The sequence below is a fragment of the Adiantum capillus-veneris genome, chromosome 27, assembly GCF_014529385.1.
Source record: "Adiantum capillus-veneris isolate H3 chromosome 27, ASM1452938v2, whole genome shotgun sequence".
NCBI lineage: Eukaryota > Viridiplantae > Streptophyta > Polypodiopsida > Polypodiales > Pteridaceae > Adiantum > Adiantum capillus-veneris.
The window spans coordinates 88,625,958-88,646,250 of NC_140957.1; the positions used below are offsets into that span (position 1 = coordinate 88,625,958).

Consider the following 20,293-nt stretch of genomic DNA (forward strand, 5'->3'; position numbering starts at 1 on the left):
TGAATGAGGATGAGACAGATGAACTGGTTGTCGCAAATGGAAACTGAAGGTTGTTCTGGTTCTCATGTGCAAATGAGAACTATAAAACTGCCGGTCGTAAATTTCCTTCTTGAGACTAACATGTATATTATGTGACCTGCGTGTAATGTTCTTGAGAGTGCTGAAGCTTCAAGTGTATGTGACAGAATTTGATGCGCATGTTTTTGGCAAGGACGCTTGGGCAATTTTCCTATCCAAAGAGGTCAACATGGGCATGTATGCCTTCGTTTTCTTGCTCAAATCTCAATTTTTTTGATCGTGCGTTCTTGTTTGTAGATATGTACAAACTAGGTGATGCATGGATGACTATAGTGTTTGCTTGCATCTATTGGATGAGATGCTTTTGTTGTACACACGGTGCTCAGTATCTTACTTTCTAGACATCATTTATGTTTATTTTTACAAAAATGCGGCCAAGAGGGCCAATCAAACATGTTCCTACCTTCAAACATGGCAGCATAGCATTCTTTGTTAGTCTTATGCCTTTGTGTAATAGTGTTTTTCATGTCGACATCTTGTAGGATAATTTTGGACTAAATGAGTCTGAAGATTATAAAAAACAAAATTTATTATCTTTGGATTTACAAATGGGGTATTAATGGTATATTGTAGCATAGTTTGATCTCCATCATTGTTTATAGTTCCCTCAAGTCAATAATTTTTGCATATTTAGTGGTATACAACATTCAACATGTATAGATTGACTGATTGCACATGCAAGTCTATTTCAATATTATTTATCTATACCTATTTTGGTAGAATAGGATGTTAAAATTGTTAAAAGACAAATATTATGGTAAAGTTAATTTTCTTTTATATGTATGGAATGTATTTATTGGCACACGTGTAGAATGGAGCACCCTCCAAATTTTTTGAGATATTATTTATTTTTATTTTCTTTAATCTATAGTCTCTCTTCTTCTTCTCTCTCTCTCTCTCTTCTCTTCTTCTTCTTCTTCTTCTTCTTCTTCTTCTTCTTCTTCTTCTCTCTCTCTCTCTCTCTCTCTCTCTCTCTCTCTCTCCCCCCCCCCCCCCCCCCCCCCCCCCAAAGTGAAAGGCAGTGGCAATGTCTGTTCTGTATGAAATAGCCTGCAATTGTTTCCCACTCTGCAACCGTTGAAATATGTTTGCAAAATCAGGATTGGTGGTATACCGATCTACCATATCCTTGAAGCTTCTGTGATGAATCGCGAAAATAGCAAGTACCAAAGGCTTGAGAGAGAACACGTCTGCCACTAAATTCTTCTGTCCCTGAACATGGACAATCTGGAAATTAAACTGTGACAGAATGTTAGCCGACCTCATATGCTTTTCCGAAAGCTGCTTAGGCTTCCTAAACCCTAGAGGTAGGAACAGCTTGTCCAATGCTTTTCGAAAGCTACTTAGGCTTCTTAAACCCTAGAGGTAGGAACGGCTTGTCCACATGCACATAGGGTTAGATGTACACGTGACACGTGTGATGCCATTAATTGGTATCAAGCTTGGTAGGAGTCAAAATTGGTTGAGCATCTTGAGCATGCCGAGGAAGGCGTACCCCTCTCTCTCAATTGGGGCGACTTCCAAGACAAGCTCAAAGCTCGCTTTATGCCACCGCAGTACCTAGATTAGTCGAAAGAAGATTGGCGTGGTCTTAAGAAAAATGGCACTCTTGTTATGTCTTTTCTAACCGTATTTTGCACATTGGCATTCAATTTTGCAAATCACATGCAGAACGAAAGGAGGCTTTCCTTTTTGGGTTGGATGAGTACATCAAGTTCAATGGGCAATTCTTCAACCCTACGGACTACAATGTTGCAATGGCGACATCTTGTTCTCGTTGTTTTGGTTTTGTTTTTCCAAACATTTTATTACATTCTCTGGAGATAATAGGTGATTTTGGCCTTTTGAAGATATTTAACATACCATTTCATCTCTCTCTCTCTCTCTCTCTCTCTCTCTCTCTCTCTCTCTCTCATAAAGGAAGCTTTTCTTTCCCCACCCTAACTTGAGGAGCGATTACCTTTAGCTAGGAGAAGGGCATTGGCTCGAATGAGAGAAGCAACAATGGGAAAGCACTCGAGGGACAAGCTAGGATAGAAATGGCACCCTTAGAGAGAGCACACAAGTGATCTCAAGAGAAAATTGATCTTAAGAAATCTATATGCTAATATCGCTCTATGAAGTCTTCCAACTCTATTAACACTGGTTTGGCACTAGAAAGGTCCTTTTTTCTCAATTTCCAATAAAATGTTGTGTTATCTAAACAAGATCACATAAAATCCTTTGGCAAGGTTACAATATGTTAACCGAAGTATCTGTTATGGAACTACAGTCTTGAAAAGTACCCCTCAAAATGCGTTTGCGTTTCTTAGTCTTAGAAACACGAAAAGATTGCATTCAATAATCCATGTTAGTTTTCTATGTATGTGCTTCACATTTTCGTGAGTTTCATGTAAAATTTAAAAAAAAAATTACTACAATTAAACGCGTGAAGTTGAGTGGATCCTCTATGCAACTTCTCTCGACAGGATTGATGGTAAAGTCTTTCATGTAGCTTCACATATGTTTATGCTACATATATACTGCTTGGTGATTAAGATAATAGGATTTGATGTTCATGCAAACATTCTTTGATAAATTATGTGGAATCCTCAATTATGCATGCTTTTTTTTATAAAAAATCATGAAAGATTAACCTTAGAATCGAGTTTAACTTCAAAAATTCTTACTCATATTTGTTGTAAGTAAATAAAGTGTATACAAATGGAAAATATATAATCACATTTTCATGCGTTTTTTTATCAGAATGCCTGTTTTGAAAAAAAAAATACAACATCAATTTACCAAAAAAAATTAGATTGACTTACCAGCTGCATGAGTTTCAAACATCTAAAAAGATTTACTTCATTCTATTTTACTTTCATATCAAATTTGGACTTCAAATTTTACAATATAACCTCATTATGTTGACGTGAAAAGCCTCAAAAAGGCCAAAATTTCCACTTTTTCAACCTTCACGTTATTTTAAGCTTATGTTTCTACCCATAAAACATTAAAACAATGCAAAACATTATTTTGCTAAGAAAACCAGCATTTTATAAGAATTATGACAAAACACCACTAAATTTTCACACATTTTTTTAATTAAAACTCACCACTAAAATAATATGGAATTTTAAATGGACAAAATTTGTCCATAATTTTCACGTCATCATTGACCCAAAGTATAAAGATAACTTATAAATCTGATTTCTAGTTTTTTCCAAATAATTGCGACAAGATGGCCAAAAAATAGGACACTTTAATGTCTAATTACAGAACTAATGTCACTCTAGTGTGCAAGTCTTCCAATTCTATTAAACAACTCACCAAATGGAACCCACATGTTTTGATTCAAAGATTGCCAGAGGAAGTACTTGGAACATGGGGCACAATCAGGTGGTGGCCCAAGAATCCTTGACAAAGCGCTGTCGTTGAATAGTAGTCAACATAACCATGGTCTTGCCATCAACCCTACCTTTTGGATGTCTAGAAATGATTTGCAAAAAATATTATAAGAGCCTTCACCAGCGTTTTACAGAAAAAGGTTCAAGGCAAAAAATACATAATTTTTCTGTACAAGATATGACCATCAGAAAGGGATTTCTTCCCTGAGAATGGTGGATTCTTTTAATGGTCAAGAATAACTCACTTTACACTCACAGAGGTAAAACAACACCATTTCATGATATTTGACCACAGATAATGGGTAGTCAGACACTAGACAATAACGAGCGTAACACTTTCAAACTCTAGGTTCAAATAGTTTCCTTACTTGAAGTAGCTTCTTTGGGTTCCATACTCTTAGTAACGCCTCTGCTCTTTAACCGAAAACTCGCCCTTAACCTCGACAATCTTGAGACCTTTGGTGGCGCCAGAAGCTTCTGCTGCTGTTTTTGAATCTTCTTGATCATGTACCATCTACCGCCACGCCAGCCTAGTCCATAACTGGAGCATCATTACAAGCAAGAAAGAAAGTATATCAACAGACCAGTATATGTTAATGTATTTAATCACAAAGCTACAATTCCAATCCTTCAATTACCCTAATACAAATGTCGTCCCTGCAGTAGCAGCACACGACATGAATGTAACACCAGTACTTGTCAGTGCCTTGACTTGCTTTTCTTCCAGATTATGTACATTTGTCATCTGAATACACAGGAGCAATCACAACCTGGACATATTGATATCAGGCCAGAATATGTCCTCCAATGTTTTAACATACCACATGTTCGATAGTATCTAAACGAGCTTCCACTCTTTTCTGATGCAGCTGGCGAGCGGTGTATCCTGCACACTTATGATGTCTCTTTAATCTATGAATTATAAGAAGCTTTCACAACACATTTGATCAAGATCGACACCTGTATGAATAAAAGATGGTAGATAACGAATTACGTTGTCACATGCATATCTAACCCTATGTGTACGTGGACAAGCTACTTCAAGACAAGGGTTCAGTTAGCCTAGCTTAGGAAGTGTTCTGGCACTTTTGTGAATCTGTTCGCAGACCGTGCATGACCAAGCACTTAAGAGTAGATGCATATCCTCTGGTTGCACACAGCATGATCATCAGCATTACCATCAAAATCCATCAGGAGCATTTTCCAGTGCACAGAACCTATTTTCCCTATTTTAGCCATTTTTCACTTATTATTTTTAAGTGACTTTTGAACTGGGTAGGGCAATTTAATTTAGTAAAGTAAAGATAAAAGAAAACCTAGCGCTAGTGGAATCTGGTAGGAGGAGGAAGGAGAGCACAAGCACCTAGTGCAGCAAGCCCTCTGGAGAGCTTCTCAAGCAAGATCCCTCCACAGAGCCCCCAACCTTTTCAGCATTAGAAACCCCAGCGTTTTCAGCATTGGAACCCAGCTTTTCAGCCTCATTAGACATCAATTTTCAGCCTGCATCAACAACATTTTTCAGCCTCTTGGACAACGTTTTGCAGCCATTAGCCCAGCGTTTTTCAGCCCCCATTGGTCCAACAGTTTCAGCCAAGATCAGCAGCAAATTCAACAGTTTAGATCAGCGTTTTTGCATGGCTGTAGCAGCGTTTTCTCACCCTAAAAGTAGGGTTTTTCATCAAGACATCGAGTACATAGATCAGCCCCAACTTGGTGCGACAGGGACCGACTCACAGCATTCAGTTTTCAGCCTTAGCATCGTCATAGTCGTCCGCATCGTCGACTTCAACATAGAAGCACTTAGGCTCACAGCATCAGCACCTTGTATCAGATTTCTGCAATCAATAGCATAAACTTCTCTCGCCAACCAGAGAAGGGCCCTTGGAGGAGGGTTTGACAACTCTTCTGGTGTCGTATTCTCTTCTCTCTCTATCTCTCAGCCTCAGCACCTTCATTCACAGTGTTCACCACTTTGTTTGTGTCCATTGCACTCTCTCACTAAAGGAACGGAAGGCTCTCCCTTTCGTAAGTAAAAGGAACCTTGAGCACAATTCCGAGCACTCATCTTGAGCAAAGTTCAACATTCACTTCTGCTCCACCTTACATTGGTATCAGAGCTTTGGCAGTGTTCTGTATCACTCAAGGAAAGAAACACAAGAATTTTTTTTGCTTGTTGCGGTCACACATAACCCAAGAGCTCTTGGGCATGTCGATTCCTAATCATGTTTTTGAAGAGTGACAAGAAACCCAAGAAAGAAGGGCTTGACCAGCCTCCCCTTGTGCCTCTTTTCACTCATTGAGAGCGGACCGTGCACTTAGCGGCCGGCCAATCGACGTGAGGTAGGAAAAAGCAACCTTGGTGTGAGCGCAAGGCCGCCAAGGGGTGCGCCTGCGGAAAAGAGAAGAACTCGGGTGAAGAGAAGATCCTTCTCTAACACAGATTGCAAGCTAAAGAAGAACCTCAAGACCCTCCAGAACCTCAAGACTCAAGACCCTCAAGAACCTCAAGAACCAAGACCCACAAGAACCCAAGTTCCTCGTGAACTTAAGAACCCAAGACTTCAAGTGTATAGTCATCACCTGAAGCGGAATGGATACTTCGCATGAAGGTGATGAGCATGGGAGTGGCGAAGAAGAGTTTTCCCCACCAGGAGATTTTTCAGACCCTCCCCCTTCCCCATCTACGCCAAGGATTGCACTAAATCAAGTTGATGATGGACATGATGGCATGACAAGAAGCGACTCGCGTTGCCTTGGAACGCGAGCACGATAAACGAAAAGAAATAAAAGCAGAAAGAAAGGCAGCTATTGAGCGTTAGCGTGAGCAAGTGCGCTTGGCAGCCGAAGACAGGCGAGCAGCCTTGGAGGCAGAGCGTCAGGTGCAAAGAGACCTATGCATGCAAGAGTTGGTCCGACACGCTCTCACCTCCAAATCCGAGCCAGCCAAAGATGTTGGTGGTTCATCAAGTGGTGCAAGCAAAGATTTAGACTCCAACAACCCCGTCAGCGAGAAGTTGACATTCAGTAAGTATGATGGTAAGACGGATGCTACTATTATTCATTCTTGGTTGCATCAATTTAATGCTTATATTGCGACAACTCAGAAGACAAGGAATAGCAAGGTTTTAACGACAGTTATGTACCTTTCCGGTGATGCCATTAATTAGTACCACGCATGGCAAGAGGCACGATTGACCGCGCACCTAGAGGAAGCCGAGGACGGCGTGCCCCTTTCTTTCAATTGGGCCGACTTCCAAGACAAGCTCAAGGCGCGGTTTATACCACCCTAGTACCTCGCACGATTGAAGGACGATTGGTGCGGTCTCAAGCAAAATGGTATGCCAGTTATGTCTTTCTCTAATCGTGTTTTGCAGCTCGACACTCAACTACGCAAATCAGATGCTGAGCGCAAAGAAGCATTCCTTTACGGATTGGACGAGTATATCAAGTTTGATGTCGAGGTACTTGATCCAATCGATCTCAACAAGGCGGTAGCGATTGCTCTCGCTGTCACGTGACACATCCAACCCTATGTGTCCGTAAACAAGCTACAGCATGACCAGGGTTCAGTCAATCAAGTGAGTCTAGAATAGGAAGTGATCTGGCACTTTTGTGAGTCTGTTCGCAGACCGTGCATGATCAGTCACTTAGAAGATTAGATGCATATCCTCCGGTTGCACACAGCATGATCGTCAGCATTCCCATCAGAATCCATCAGGGGAATTTTCTAGTGCATTAAACCTATTTTCCCTATTTTTGACGTTTTTCACTTTTTATTGACTTTTGTCGGGAACTAGGTAGGGCAATTTTGCTAAGATAATATATAAGCAACCCAGAGTTAGAACTTTTTGGCAGAAGGGGCAGTAGGAGCACCTTGCTCAACAGGCAACTTCTCAACAAGACCAACCCCCGCGACAACTCTGGCGTTTTCTCTCAATAGAAGTCCTAGCATTTTTGCACTTGCAGATTCTCGGTGACAGCAGACAGCAGATCAGCCCTAGCGTTAACAGATTCCCACAACAAAGCAGATTTCCTAGAGTTAGCAAATTTTCCCGCAAGGTCAGTTTTCAACCCTAGCGTTTTTGGTTTGCAGAACAACCTCAGCGTTTTTGCAGATCATCGCGACAGAATCAGTCATAGGACCAGCGTTTTCAGTTTTTGGCCCTCAGACACAGCATAACCACCCCCAAACCTCGCAGATCTCACCTTTCCACAATAGATCCTCGCCGCACGGTCAAATCCAGCGAAGTTTATAGTTTCAGCACGGAAAACGCAAATTTCAGCATCTGCGTTTTCAGCGCATCGTCGTCGCATCGTCTCCATCGACATCGTCTCCGACATAGAGTCAGAATTCAGCAAATAAAGATTTGCAGATTTCAGCCTTAGGGTTTTCAGATTTCAGCCCGTCTCGTCGGCAAGTCCAAGCATTGTAGAGATTTGTGCAATCATAAGTAGACCGCTCTTGCCATAGAGAGTGGGGCCCTTGGAGGAGGGCTTTACAACGTCTCTAATGTCGTATTCTCTTCTCTATCTCTCAGTCTCATGCACTTCCATTCACAGTGTCCTTTCACTTTGTTTGTGTCCATTGCACTCTCTCACTAAAGGAACGGAAGGCTCTCTCTTCTGTAAGTAAAAGACACCCTTGAGCACAGTTCGGAGCACTCATCTTGAGCAAAGTTCAAACATTCATTCCGTTGCACCTTACATTGGTATCAGAGCTTTGGCAGTGTTTTGTATCACTCAAGGAAAGACCCACAAGAACCACATATTTTTTTTTTGCTTGTTGTGGTCGCACGTAACCCAAGTCCTCTTGGGCGTGTCGATTCCTAATCGTGTTTTTGAAGAGTGACAGGAAACCCAAGAAAGAAGGGCTTGTCCAGCCTTCCCTTGTGCCTCTTTTCACTCATTGAGAGGGGACCATGCACTTAGCAGCCGGCCAATCGACGTGGGGTGGGAAAAAGCAACCTTGGTGTGAGCGCAAGGCCGCCAAGGGGTGCGCCCGCAGGAAAGAGCAAAACTCGGGTGAACAGAAGATCCTTCTCTAACACAGATTGCAAGCGAAAGAAGAACCGCAAGACCCTCAAGAACCCCAAGAACCAAGACTCCCAAGAACCCAAGACCACAGGAATCCACAAGAACCCACGACTTCAGCGGATGGTCATCACTTGAAGAGGAATGGATACTTCGCTTGGAGGTGATGAGCATGAGAGAGGGAAACATCACTATCTTTCCTTTAAAGGAAAGTGTTGGCACCAAATCAAAGGAACAACAATGGGCTCGAACTTTGCCATAGTCTATGCATGCCTCTTTCTTTGCTCCCTAGAAGAAGGCATGAACCTCCTTGCCTCTCCCTCCCTTCTCTTCTTTAGAAGATTCGTGGATGATGCTTTTGGTGTTTGGGATGGCTCTGCTTCTAGTTTGGGTAAAATGTTGCAAAACTATGGACACCCTCTCCAACAACATATAAAGATCTCTTCCCTCATCTCCATGCAAGAGGCAGTTATTTTAGATATCCACTTCTTCAAAGGAACCTCCTTTGCCACCCATGGGATTCTCGATTCCAAGTGTCATCAAAAGAGTATGAACTCCTACAATTATATCCCTTGGCAGTCCTGGCATCCAAGACACCAAAAGATTTCCTTCATTCTCCAAGAAATCAAAAGGTACATCATTCGAGAGAGCTCTCTGGAGGGTTTTATCGTTATCCGAAACCTCTTCTTTTCCAAGCTTAGGGCTAAAGGTTACCCTCCCTCTCTCTTGGAAGCCTGCTTTCGGTTTATCTCTTACCACTCCAGACCCTCCCTCCTACAAAAAAACCACAAAACCAAACCACCACCCACCATTGTAAAAATTCCTTTCTCACCCCTCACCCGCGCTCTTAACCCCTCCCTCTCCATAAACAAACCTCTCTCTATTCTTCTCAAAGCTAATCCCGAGCCGGCACACCTCCCCAAACCTATCGTATGTTGACTCAATGCACCAAATCTTGGCTCTTTCCTCTCAGAAAAGCCCAATCCCACATAATTTCCTTCGCCCCCCCCCCCCCCCCCCGATGGTCGTTCTCTTTTGAACCTTACACCCCATATTTTCCTCCTCTTAAAAATCCATGATCCTTGCCACCTCATCTAGCCTCCTCCTTCTAAAACTCCTTTACACCCCATAACCCTCCATTACTTTTTTTTTTTGGTACACTCTTTATTAGCCTCCCTTTTTTGTACATCCCTTACAAGCTCCCCCTCTTTATTGAGTACCTGCTAAAGGAATTAGGGAGCAACTCTCCTTCAATTGGCACCATCCTATTTTGATTACAGGGCTTTGTACAGATTTTTGAACCATGCCCCCCCTATTTATACTCCCCCCCTTCCACCTAAGTTTTGCACCACTGATGAGCTAATTCAAGCGAAACGCGTTTGGTGTAAAACTGGTGCTTTTTTATTCTTGCCTTTCCCCCCCCTCCGTTTTTCTTATCTCTATCTTTGCAAGATTCGCTCGCTATGATTTTCTCTTTTTTTTCTTGATAAGTTTTGCTATAGAGGATTTTCTTCTTGAATCTCTCTATGATGATCAGCGTAGCACTTGTTCCCCCCCCCCCTCCCCCCGCCTTTTTCTTGTGGGAACGCACTTTAGCCTTAGTACTTCAATTAAACCTTTCCTTAAACTCCTTTACTTTGGACGGCTCTGACTACGGTTTTACTCTCCCTTGCTTGCCGAACGTTCAAATATTATCTTGCCTCGAATACCTTCCTCCTGCGCTCGATAAACCTCTTCGCTCGGCTCGCCTTAGCTTCCATAGCCACATGCTGCGAGAGCTCCTTTGCAAGCATCACACCATAGCTTCTCTGTGCACCCGCTTGAGCGCCATCCTACCTACCTGGTTCGCCGCTCCTCTCAGCCCAACTCCGCTCACCATTACTGCTAGACCTTCGTCATTTCCCTCGCTTTCTCCATAGCCTAAACGCACTTGCTTTTGTCACCTGTCACACCGGCCTCTATTTCGGGCTTTCCTTTCCTGCAAGATCACACTCATCTTTTGCACGCACTCATCTACTGCTCACACTCATCTTTTGTAGCACTCGTCTACTGCTCGCTCAACGCACACTTGTCTCTGCTCGCTCTTCTCCTACAGCCATCTTTGGATTCAGCCTCGACGCAGGGAGCAGGAAAGCACACAATATACAGTGGTGCCCAGCCTTGCAATCGGGGGTTGCATCCTCTCCGGCACCACTTCGGCATCACAACACTACCATTGTATCCTCTTTTGCTCCGCCTCGGCATCGCAACACTGGACGCCACAGCATCTTCGGCTGCATCTTCTCCGACACTGCCTCCTCTTCTGCACCACCTCGGCATCGCAACTTTGGAGGCTACATCGTCTTCGGCTGCATCTTCTCCGACACTGCATCTTCTCCAACACCGCCTCGACTTCACAGCATTAGGCCCTTACAGTCCAGAGCAGGCCTATTCCTTAACGCTTCTACAGACCCTCGAGCTGCGGGCCCTCATAAGCCGTGCGCTCACTTTAGCTTCAGAAGAACTCTAGTGTACTACAACAGCGAGGATCCTTCTGCGGGTCACCGGTTGCTCCGTGGAAACTACGCAGACCCTCAAACGACACGACTGCTGCCGTTATTTTCCTGTAGTAGCTGCCGACTGGAGTGGTAGCTGTCGTGGCTCTTCTCGCACAGACGGCAGCCTGCCGTAATGGCCAACTGTTGCAGTAAGCGACCGCTATCATCGCGCAAGGCGTAGCTACAGACGGTTGTCATCGCGCAAGGCGTAGCTACAATCGACTGTTGCAGTAATCGACGGCTGTCATCGCGCAAGGCGTAGCTACAACCGGCCGCTGTCATCTCACACGACGCAGCCACAACCTGTTGATCTACGGAGTTCTTGCACCGCTCCCCTTCGACGCGTGTAACTACTCGGCATAAGCGGTATTCACACGGCGGACCCACACTCGGCATAAGTGCGGTTCCCACTCGGAGCCTCTATTTAAACCGGATGGAAACTCTCCCCATCCCCCACCCTCTCCCACTAATGTAACCCCTATTCCCACCACCATGGGGATAGTGGGAGCACCCGATACCTCGCCCGCATTTTCCCCCAACAACCAAACCTCTTTCTCCTTCCCTACCCCTATGGATACCCAAACCCTTAATACCTCTCCCGGCGGTGCTTGTACCTTTCCCGGTTTTGTATCGGCGGCTAGCCTCATCAACCCACTTCGTCAACTTTAAACACGCCTTTACAAGCCTCTACTGTTCCCTTTACACCCTCAAAAAAAACTTTGTTTAGCCCCGAAGAAATTTTGGGGCTTAACGCAAACCTACCTATGGAGGATTTAGACCAACTCTCCATCCCCTCTACCCTCAAGGGCTTCCCCACCACTTCACCTCAAAATGACATGGCAAAATCCTCATGCTCTAATTTTGGCGGCATCCTCCCCATTTCCCTCCAAAGTGGCATCCTAGCCAATCCCTCCCTTACTTTCCCCTTCTCCTTCGGCTCTCTCTCTCCGCGAGCGCCTCAAATTTAACCCCTTCATCTTCCACTATGTCTCTTCCCACTTTAGCCGCCATTAACAAACCTTTGGAATTCCATAAAATTGTATCCCTCTCTTTGGAAGAGTTCAAAGCCCTTAACCTAAAGCTCAATAAGGCAAAACCTCACCTCTTCCACCTACAAAACCTTCTTGCCAACCAACAAGCTCCGCATAGTCTCTGCATGAAACCTCCACGTCTTACCTTGGAAGACTCACATGCACAAGCGCTCTTAAGCGCTAAGCTAGAAACCCTCAATATCCAATTCCAACTCGATTGCACCAAAGTGTACATCCAAGCACAAGCTTTACTTGTAAAGAACCTCCAAAAAAGCTTTGATGACTACCACGACATTGTGGAAGAGAGGCTTTTAGAACTTACTAAAAAGCTTGCTCCCATTTCCTTTCCTAGAGTACAACCTTCGGCTTGGGCTAGCTAATTACTCTTATGGAAGCAAACTTCCCTTAATGAGTTTGATGCTCTCTTACAAAATGAGATCCTTCAAACCCATTTAGCCTCTTCCTTCAACATAGCGGCTCACAATGTTAGAAAGAGGTCCCAAGTCTCTCTCCTAGAGGAGATAGAATCCCTACCTAAGGAAAAGACCGTGGGAGAATTGGTGTACCATGAAGTCACTACCCAAATTAACAATCTTCTCTCACCATCAAAAAAACCCATCCAAAGAAGCATGTTAACAAGACTCCACATCCCTTTTCCCACAAAAAACTCTCTCCTCCTTTTAAGAACTCTAACCATGGCTTCCATAATTCCCCTCCCTTGTCCAAATTCCCCCATGAAGGTTATTCTCATCAACCTTTCAAAAAGCCTAAAAACTCTCCCTCTTTATCCTACCCTCGCACAAACTCCCCCTCTAGTAGCTCTCCCTCTTTATCCTACCCTCGCACAAACTCCCCCTCTAGTAGCTCTCCCTCTTTTTCCTCTCATCCCTCCCCCTCTCCAAAACACCCTTCTTTCACCACTCCACTCTCCCCCTCCAAAAAAAACCTATCTCCCTCCCTTCCCCCCTCCTCTATTAACCCTTCCCGTTTACCCTCCCTTCTCCAAACACCCAACTATCCTCTTGTATCTCCTTCCTCTAACTCCTCCCACGCACCTCAAAGCAAACCAATTCACCCTAAGTTTAGCCTTCCCAAGAGCTCAAAAAAATTGCAGTGGAGGAGGTCGAATTAGGGAAAGAGCACCCTACAACTTGGGTCCACTTGCTCTTCTCTAAACCTCCTCTCTTTCCCCATCTTTGGACCCCTCCTCCTTGTACTTTCCCTCTCCTCACCCTTCCCTCCCCTTTTGGTAAAAAGCGTTCCAAGTATTGGCTTCCTCTCACAAACCCTTACCTCTTCAAAATTCTAGTCTTGAAAAAACTCTCTACCTTTTCTCTTGAACACAAAGTCACCAACCTCTCCTCACACAATCTCTCCCAACGCTCCCTCTCCTCTTCCGAAAGAAAACTTCTTGGGCTTGGTCTCAACTACATTCCCCCCTCCCCTCCACCCACCAAAACTAATCCTAGAAGCCTACTCTAACCTTAATAGATCACTTCAACTAAAACTCTTCTTTAAAAACAACTCTCCCTCCCCTCCTCTCTCTTTATCTATCCCCAATCCTTCTTGGAATCCCCCCTCTCCTTCTTTATCTCTTAACCTTACCTTCAAACACGTTTTTTCTTTTCTTAAAACCCTTCTCTCTCTTACCCCTACCTTCCACTTCAACCCCTTTTTGTTTGAAGCTATATCCTCCTTAAAAAATGACGTCAGCATCACAATCAAACCGGCTGATAAGAATCTTGCGCCGGTAATCCTCTCAATTGCTTGGTATGATAATGAGGCTCTTCGCCAACTTTCAGATCCTCTCACCTACTCCCTTATTTCTTCTCCCCCCTTACCTTTTGTCTCTTCCCTCCTCGCTTCCATTGTATCTAGCTACCCCCTTCTCCCATACAACGAACGAATGTTTATCCTCTCCTCCTCTCTTGGCAAACCCTTACCTAACCCGTGCCCTTTCTTTCTTCTACCCAAAATCCACAAACCCACCCTTGTTGGTCGCCCTATCTGTTCTTATAAAGGGTATATCTTGGAAAACGCTTCCAAATGGCTCCATGCTCAACTCTACCCCATCCTCTTATCAAAAACCCAACACCTCCAAGACTCCACTCCCTTATCTTGGACTTAGCCACCATTTCTTTTCCTCCCCACATTTTTTCTTTTCACTTTTGACGTAGAATCCTTGTATCCAAGCATTCCAATTCAAGAGGGTCTTTTTGCTCTCAAAAACACCATCTAGTACTTTTTTCCCCTTCCCAAAACCCGCTTTATCCTATCCCTAGCCTCCCTTATTTTCAAACATCACTATCTTTCCTTTAAAGGAAAGTGTTGGCACCAAATCAAAGGAACGGCAATGGGCTCGAACTTTGCCGTAGTCTATGCATGCCTCTTTCTTTGCTCCCTAGAAGAAGGCATGAACCTCCTTGCCTCTCCCTCCCTTCTCTTCTTTAGAAGATTCGTGGATGATGCTTTTGGTGTTTGGGATGGCTCTGCTTCTAGTTTGGGTAAAATGCTGCAAAACTATGGACACCCTCTCCAACAACATATAAAGATCTCTTCCCTCATCTCCATGCAAGAGGCAGTTATTTTAGATATCCACTTCTTCAAAGGAACCTCCTTTGCCACCCATGGGATTCTCGATTCCAAGTGTCATCAAAAAAGTATGAACTCCTACAATTATATCCCTTGGCAATCCTGGCATCCAACACACCAAAAGATTTCCTTCATTCTCCAAGAAATCAAAAGGTACATCATTCGAGAGAGCTCTCTGGAGGGTTTTATCGTTATCCGAAACCTCTTCTTTTCCAAGCTTAGGGCTAAAGGTTACCCTCCCTCTCTCTTGGAAGCCTGCTTTCGGTTTATCTCTTACCACTCCAGACCCTCCCTCCTACAAAAAAACCACAAAACCAAACCACCACCCACCATTGTAAAAATTCCTTTCTCACCCCTCACCCGCGCTCTTAACCCCTCCCTCTCCATAAACAAACCTCTCTCTATTCTTCTCAAAGCTAATCCCGACCTGGCACACCTCCCCAAACCTATCGTATGTTGGCTCAATGCACCAAATCTCGGATCTCTCCTCTTAGAAAAACCCAATCCCACATAATTTCCTTCCCCCCCCCCCGATGGTCGTTCTCTTTTGAAACTTACACCCCATATTTTCCTCTTCTTAAAAATCCATGATCCTTGCCACCTCATCTAGCCTCCTCCTTCTAAAACTCCTTTACACCCCATAACCCTTGATTACTTTTTTTTTTTTTGTACACTCTTTATTAGCCTCCCTTCTCTGTACATCCCTTACAAAATCCCCCTCTTTATTGAGTACCTACTAAAGGAATTAGGGAGTAACTCTCCTTCAATTGGCACCATCCTATTTTGATTACAGAGCTTTGTACAGATTTTTGAACCATGCCCCCCCTATTAATACTCCCCCCCTTCCACCTAAGTTTTGCACCACTGATGAGCTAATTCAAGCGAAACGCGTTTGGTGTAAAACTGGTGTAAGCTAAAGAAGAACCTTAAGCTATAGAAGAACCTCAAGACCCCCCAGAACCTCAAGACTCAAGACCCTCAAGAACCTCAAGAACCAAGACCCACAAGAACCCAAGTTCCTCGTGAACTTAAGAACCCAAGACTTCAAGTGTATAGTCATCACCTGAAGCGGAATGGATACTTCGCATAAAGGTGATGAGCATGGGAGTGGCGAAGAAGAGTTTTCCCCACCAGGAGATTTTTCAGACCCTCCCCCTTCCCCATCTACGCCAAGGATTGCACTAAATCAAGTTGATGATGGACATGATGGCATGACAAGAAGCGACTCGCGTTGCCTTGGAACGCGAGCACGATAAACGAAAAGAAATAAAAGCAGAAAGAAAGGCAGCTATTGAGCGTTAGCGTGATCAAGTGCGCTTGGCAGCCGAAGACAGGCGAGCAGCCTTGGAGGCAGAGCGTCAGGTGCAAAGAGACCTATGCATGCAAGAGTTGGTCCGACACGCTCTCACCTCCAAATCCGAGCCAGCCAAAGATGTTGGTGGTTCATCAAGGAGATTTGGACTCCAACAACCCCGTCAACGAGAAGTTGACGTTCAGTAAGTATGATGGTAAGACGGATGCTACTATTATTCATTCTTGGTTGCATCAATTTAATGCTTATATTGCGACAACTCAGAAGACAAGGAATAGCAAGGTTTTAACGACAACTATGTACCTTTCCGGTGATGCCATTAATTAGTACCACGCATGGCAAGAGGCACGATTGACCGCGCACCTAGAGGAAGCCGAGGACGGCGTGCCCCTTTCTTTCAATTGGGCCGACTTCCAAGACAAGCTCAAGGCGCGGTTTATACCACCCTAGTACCTCGCACGATTGAAGGACGATTGGTGCGGTCTCAAGCAAAATGGTATGCCAGTTATGTCTTTCTCTAATCGTGTTTTGCAGCTCGACACTCAACTACGCAAATCAGATGCTGAGCGCAAAGAAGCATTCCTTTATGGATTGGACGAGTATATCAAGTTTGATCTCGAGGTACTTGATCCAATCGATCTCAACAAGGCGGTAGCGATTGCTCTCGCTGTCACGTGACACATCCAATCCTATGTGTCCGTAAACAAGCTACAGCATGACCAGGGTTCAGTCAGTCAAGTCAGTCTAGAATAGGAAGTGAGCTGGCACTTTTGTGAGTCTGTTCGCAGACCGTGCATGACCAGTCACTTAGAAGATTAGATGCATATCCTCCGGTTGCACACAGCATGATCGTCAGCATTCCCATCAGAATCCATCAGGGGAATTTTCCAGTGCTTTAAACCTATTTTCCCTATTTTTGACGTTTTTCACTTTTTTATTGACTTTTGTCGGGAACTAGGTAGGGCAATTTTGCTAAGATAATATATAAGCAAACCAGAGTTAGCACTTTTTGGTAGAAGAGGCAGTAGGAGCACCTTGCTCAACAGGCAACTTCTCAGCAAGACCAACCCTCGCGACAACTCTGGCGTTTTCTCTCAATAGAAGGCCTAGCGTTTTTGCACTTGCAAATTCCCGGTGACAGTAGACAGCAGATCAGCCCTAGCGATAACAGATTCCCACAACACAGCAGATTTCCGAGAGTTAGCAGATTTTCCTGCAAGGTCAGTTTTCAACCCTAGCGTTTTTGGTTTGCAGAACAACCTCAGCGTTTTTGCAGATCATCGCGACAGAATCAGTCATAGGACCAGCGATTTCAGTTTTTGGCCCTTAGATACAGCAGAACCACCCCCGAACCTCGCAGATCTCACCTTTCCGCAATAGATCCTCGCCACACGGTCAGATCCAGCGAAGTTTATAGTTTCAGCCCGGAAAACGCAAATTTCAGCATCTGCGTTTTCAGCGCGTCGTCGTCGCATCGTCGCCATCGACATCGTCTCTGACATAGAGTCAGAATTCAGCAAATAAAGATTTGCAGATTTCAGCCTTAGCGTTTTCAGATTTCAGCCCGTCTCGTCCGCAAGTCCAAGCATTGTAGAGATTTGTGCAATCATAAGTAGACCGCTCTTGCCATAGAGAGTGGGGCCCTTGGAGGAGGGTTTTACAACGTCTCTAGTGTCGTATTCTCTTCTCTATCTCTCAGTCTCATGCACTTCCATTCACAGTGTCCTTTCACTTTGTTTGTGTCCATTGCACTCTCTCACTAAAGGAACGGAAGGCTCTCTCTTCTGTAAGTAAAAGACACCCTTGAGCACAGTTCGGAGCACTCATCTTGAGCAAAGTTCAAACATTCATTCCGCTGCACCTTACATTGGTATCAGAGCTTTGGCAGTGTTTTGTATCACTCAAGGAAAGACCCACAAGAACCACAGATTTTTTTTTTGCTTGTTGTGGTCGCACGTAACCCAAGTCCTCTTGGGCGTGTCGATTCCTAATCGTGTTTTTGAAGAGTGATAGGAAACCCAAGAAAGAAGGGCTTGTCCAACCGCCCCTTGTGCCTCTTTTCACTCATTGAGAGCGGACCGTGCACTTAGCGGCCGGCCAATGGACGTGGGGTGGGAAAAAGCAACCTTGGTGTGAGCGCAAGGCAGCCAAGGGGTGCGCCCGCGGGAAAGAGCAGAACTCGGGTGAACAGAAGATGCTTCTCTAACACAGATTGCAAGCGAAAGAAGAACCGCAAGACCTCAAGAACCTCAAGACCCTCAAGAACCTCAAGACCCTCAAGACCCTCGAGAACCCCAAGAACCAAGACCCCCAAGAACCCAAGACCACAAGAATCCACAAGAACCCACGACTTCAACGGATAGTCATCACTTGAAGCGGAATGGATACTTCGTTTGGAGGTGATGAGCATGAGAGAGGCAAAGAAGAATTTTCTCCACCAGAAGGTTTCTCTGACCCACTCTTCCCCATCTACTACGACAAGGATTGCACTAACTCTTATGGAGGAGTTGCCGCATTTGTTTATGGACAGGAAGTTAGAACACGAAGAAAGAAGGGCAGCCATAGATCGTGACTACGAAGAAGGAAAAGCAGAAATTGAGCGTAAATACGAAGGGAGAATGGCAGGCATAGCGCGTGAGCGCGAAGAAAGAGAAGCCAAATTTGATAGCGAGAACAAAGAACGAAAAGCAGAAATGGATCGCGAAAACAAAGCAAGAAAAGCAATGAACGGCCGACACATGAAGGAGATGTTGCGACTCTTTTCTCAAGAACAGGCACAGATGCAAGAGATTCAGGAAAAGAAGACTCTCTCCGTCTCTTCTTCTCTAACGCATGACACAAAGGATTTGCATGATGATAAGCATGATGAATTGAATGATAATGATGAGCATGATGATTTGAATGACAATGACAAGCATGATGATTTGCATGATCAAGATGTGATTTCTCACAAGCATGATGATTTGCATGAAGATGATGTGATTGTTCACTAGGATGATGGTTTAGTTGATGCTTTTTCTAGCGAAGCTAACCTCGTTGCAGATTCGATCAATCACGAGGAACCGATCTTGGCTTTCAAGTCAAGGTCCAAAGAAACCCCACAGGAAGATTCGATAGGTCTCGAAGAACCGATCTTGGCTCTTGAGTCACGGTCCAAAGAACCCCCACAAGAAGTACTATGTGTTCGCATGATTAGTCAGCACGCATTGTTCGAGTGTTTCATACGTGATCGTTTCCTGTATTTTAGTCAACGTCTTTATGTGATCCCTTTTCCTAGGCATGACATATTGTACATTGAGCACGTTTCACTCATGAATGAGCACGGATGTATGCGGATTATTCATGAAAAGCTGAAAAGTATGCATTCAAGGAAGTCACATTCCATGTCTCTTCCTTGGAACAACACAATCGTAAAAAGAGCACAAGAAAGTATGAGTACCAAGCATGGGCATTTCCGTTGTGAATTGCCACAATTGATTGATTTAGATCAGCAAGACAAGATTCGATCTCATTGTTTGCGTATGTGTGGTGAACGGTTTGGCACTCCATCTATTTGTTCATCTACATTGCATGCACAGTCTTTAGAGAAGACGAGATTTTTTCCAGTCACTTTACATGGAATAGGTATGTTCAATTTTTTGTGTTGGAAGTGGTTTCAAGAATTTTCATCCTCGAAGATTCTTGAAGGTGGACCTACGTCCATAGAAGAAGTGGAAGCATTGAAGGAGACTCAGAAGACTTTGTGTCGCTTTCGGCGCGGCCCAAAGAAGCAAGCGTTGCAGACCTTTATGAAGTTCGAGTACCGCACGCTCCACACATCACAGTGGGCCAGCGAAGAGCCCTTTCTAAGATTCCGGATGCTATTGGCGATCTCCCTTAACGCCATATAGTCCGGTACGAGTACCTCACTTTGAAAAGGAGGGGATGTCACGTGACACATCCAACCCTATGTGTCCGTAAACAAGCTACAGCATGACCAGGGTTCAATCAGTCAAGTTAGTCTAGAATAGGAAGTGATATGGCACTTTTGTGAGTCTATTCGCAGACCGTGCATGACCGGGGGAATTTTCCAGTGCATTAAACCTATTTTCCCTTTTTTTGACATTTTTCACTTATTTATTAAGTGACTTTTGTTGGGAACTAGGTAGGGAATTTTGCTAAGATAATATATAAGCAAACCAGAGTTAGCACTTTTTGGCAGAAGAGGCAACAGGAGCACCTTGCTCAACAGGTAACTTCTCAGCAAGACGAACCCACGCGACAACTCTGGCATTTTCTCTCAACAGAAGGCGGGGGGGGGGCCAGCCCATCTTCTGGTCCCCAATA

General features: G+C 44.4%; 1 protein-coding gene across 2 annotated transcripts in view; it reads right to left on the reverse strand.

Annotated features, from left to right (window-relative positions):
* Positions 1 to 3,553: 3,553 nt before the first annotated feature.
* LOC147422359 (triacylglycerol lipase-like protein) overlaps positions 3,554 to 20,293 on the reverse strand; it is a 52,109-nt gene continuing 35,369 nt past the window's right edge. For both annotated transcript variants that reach the window (XM_086503349.1, XM_086503348.1), the window contains 3 exons: positions 4,286 to 4,350; positions 4,103 to 4,209; positions 3,554 to 4,005 (listed from right to left, as the gene is read on the reverse strand). In XM_086503349.1, coding sequence (XP_086359475.1) covers positions 3,816 to 4,005; positions 4,103 to 4,209; positions 4,286 to 4,350 — 362 coding nt within the window. In that variant the 3' untranslated portion in view covers positions 3,554 to 3,815. The remainder of the gene's footprint in view (positions 4,006 to 4,102; positions 4,210 to 4,285; positions 4,351 to 20,293) is intronic.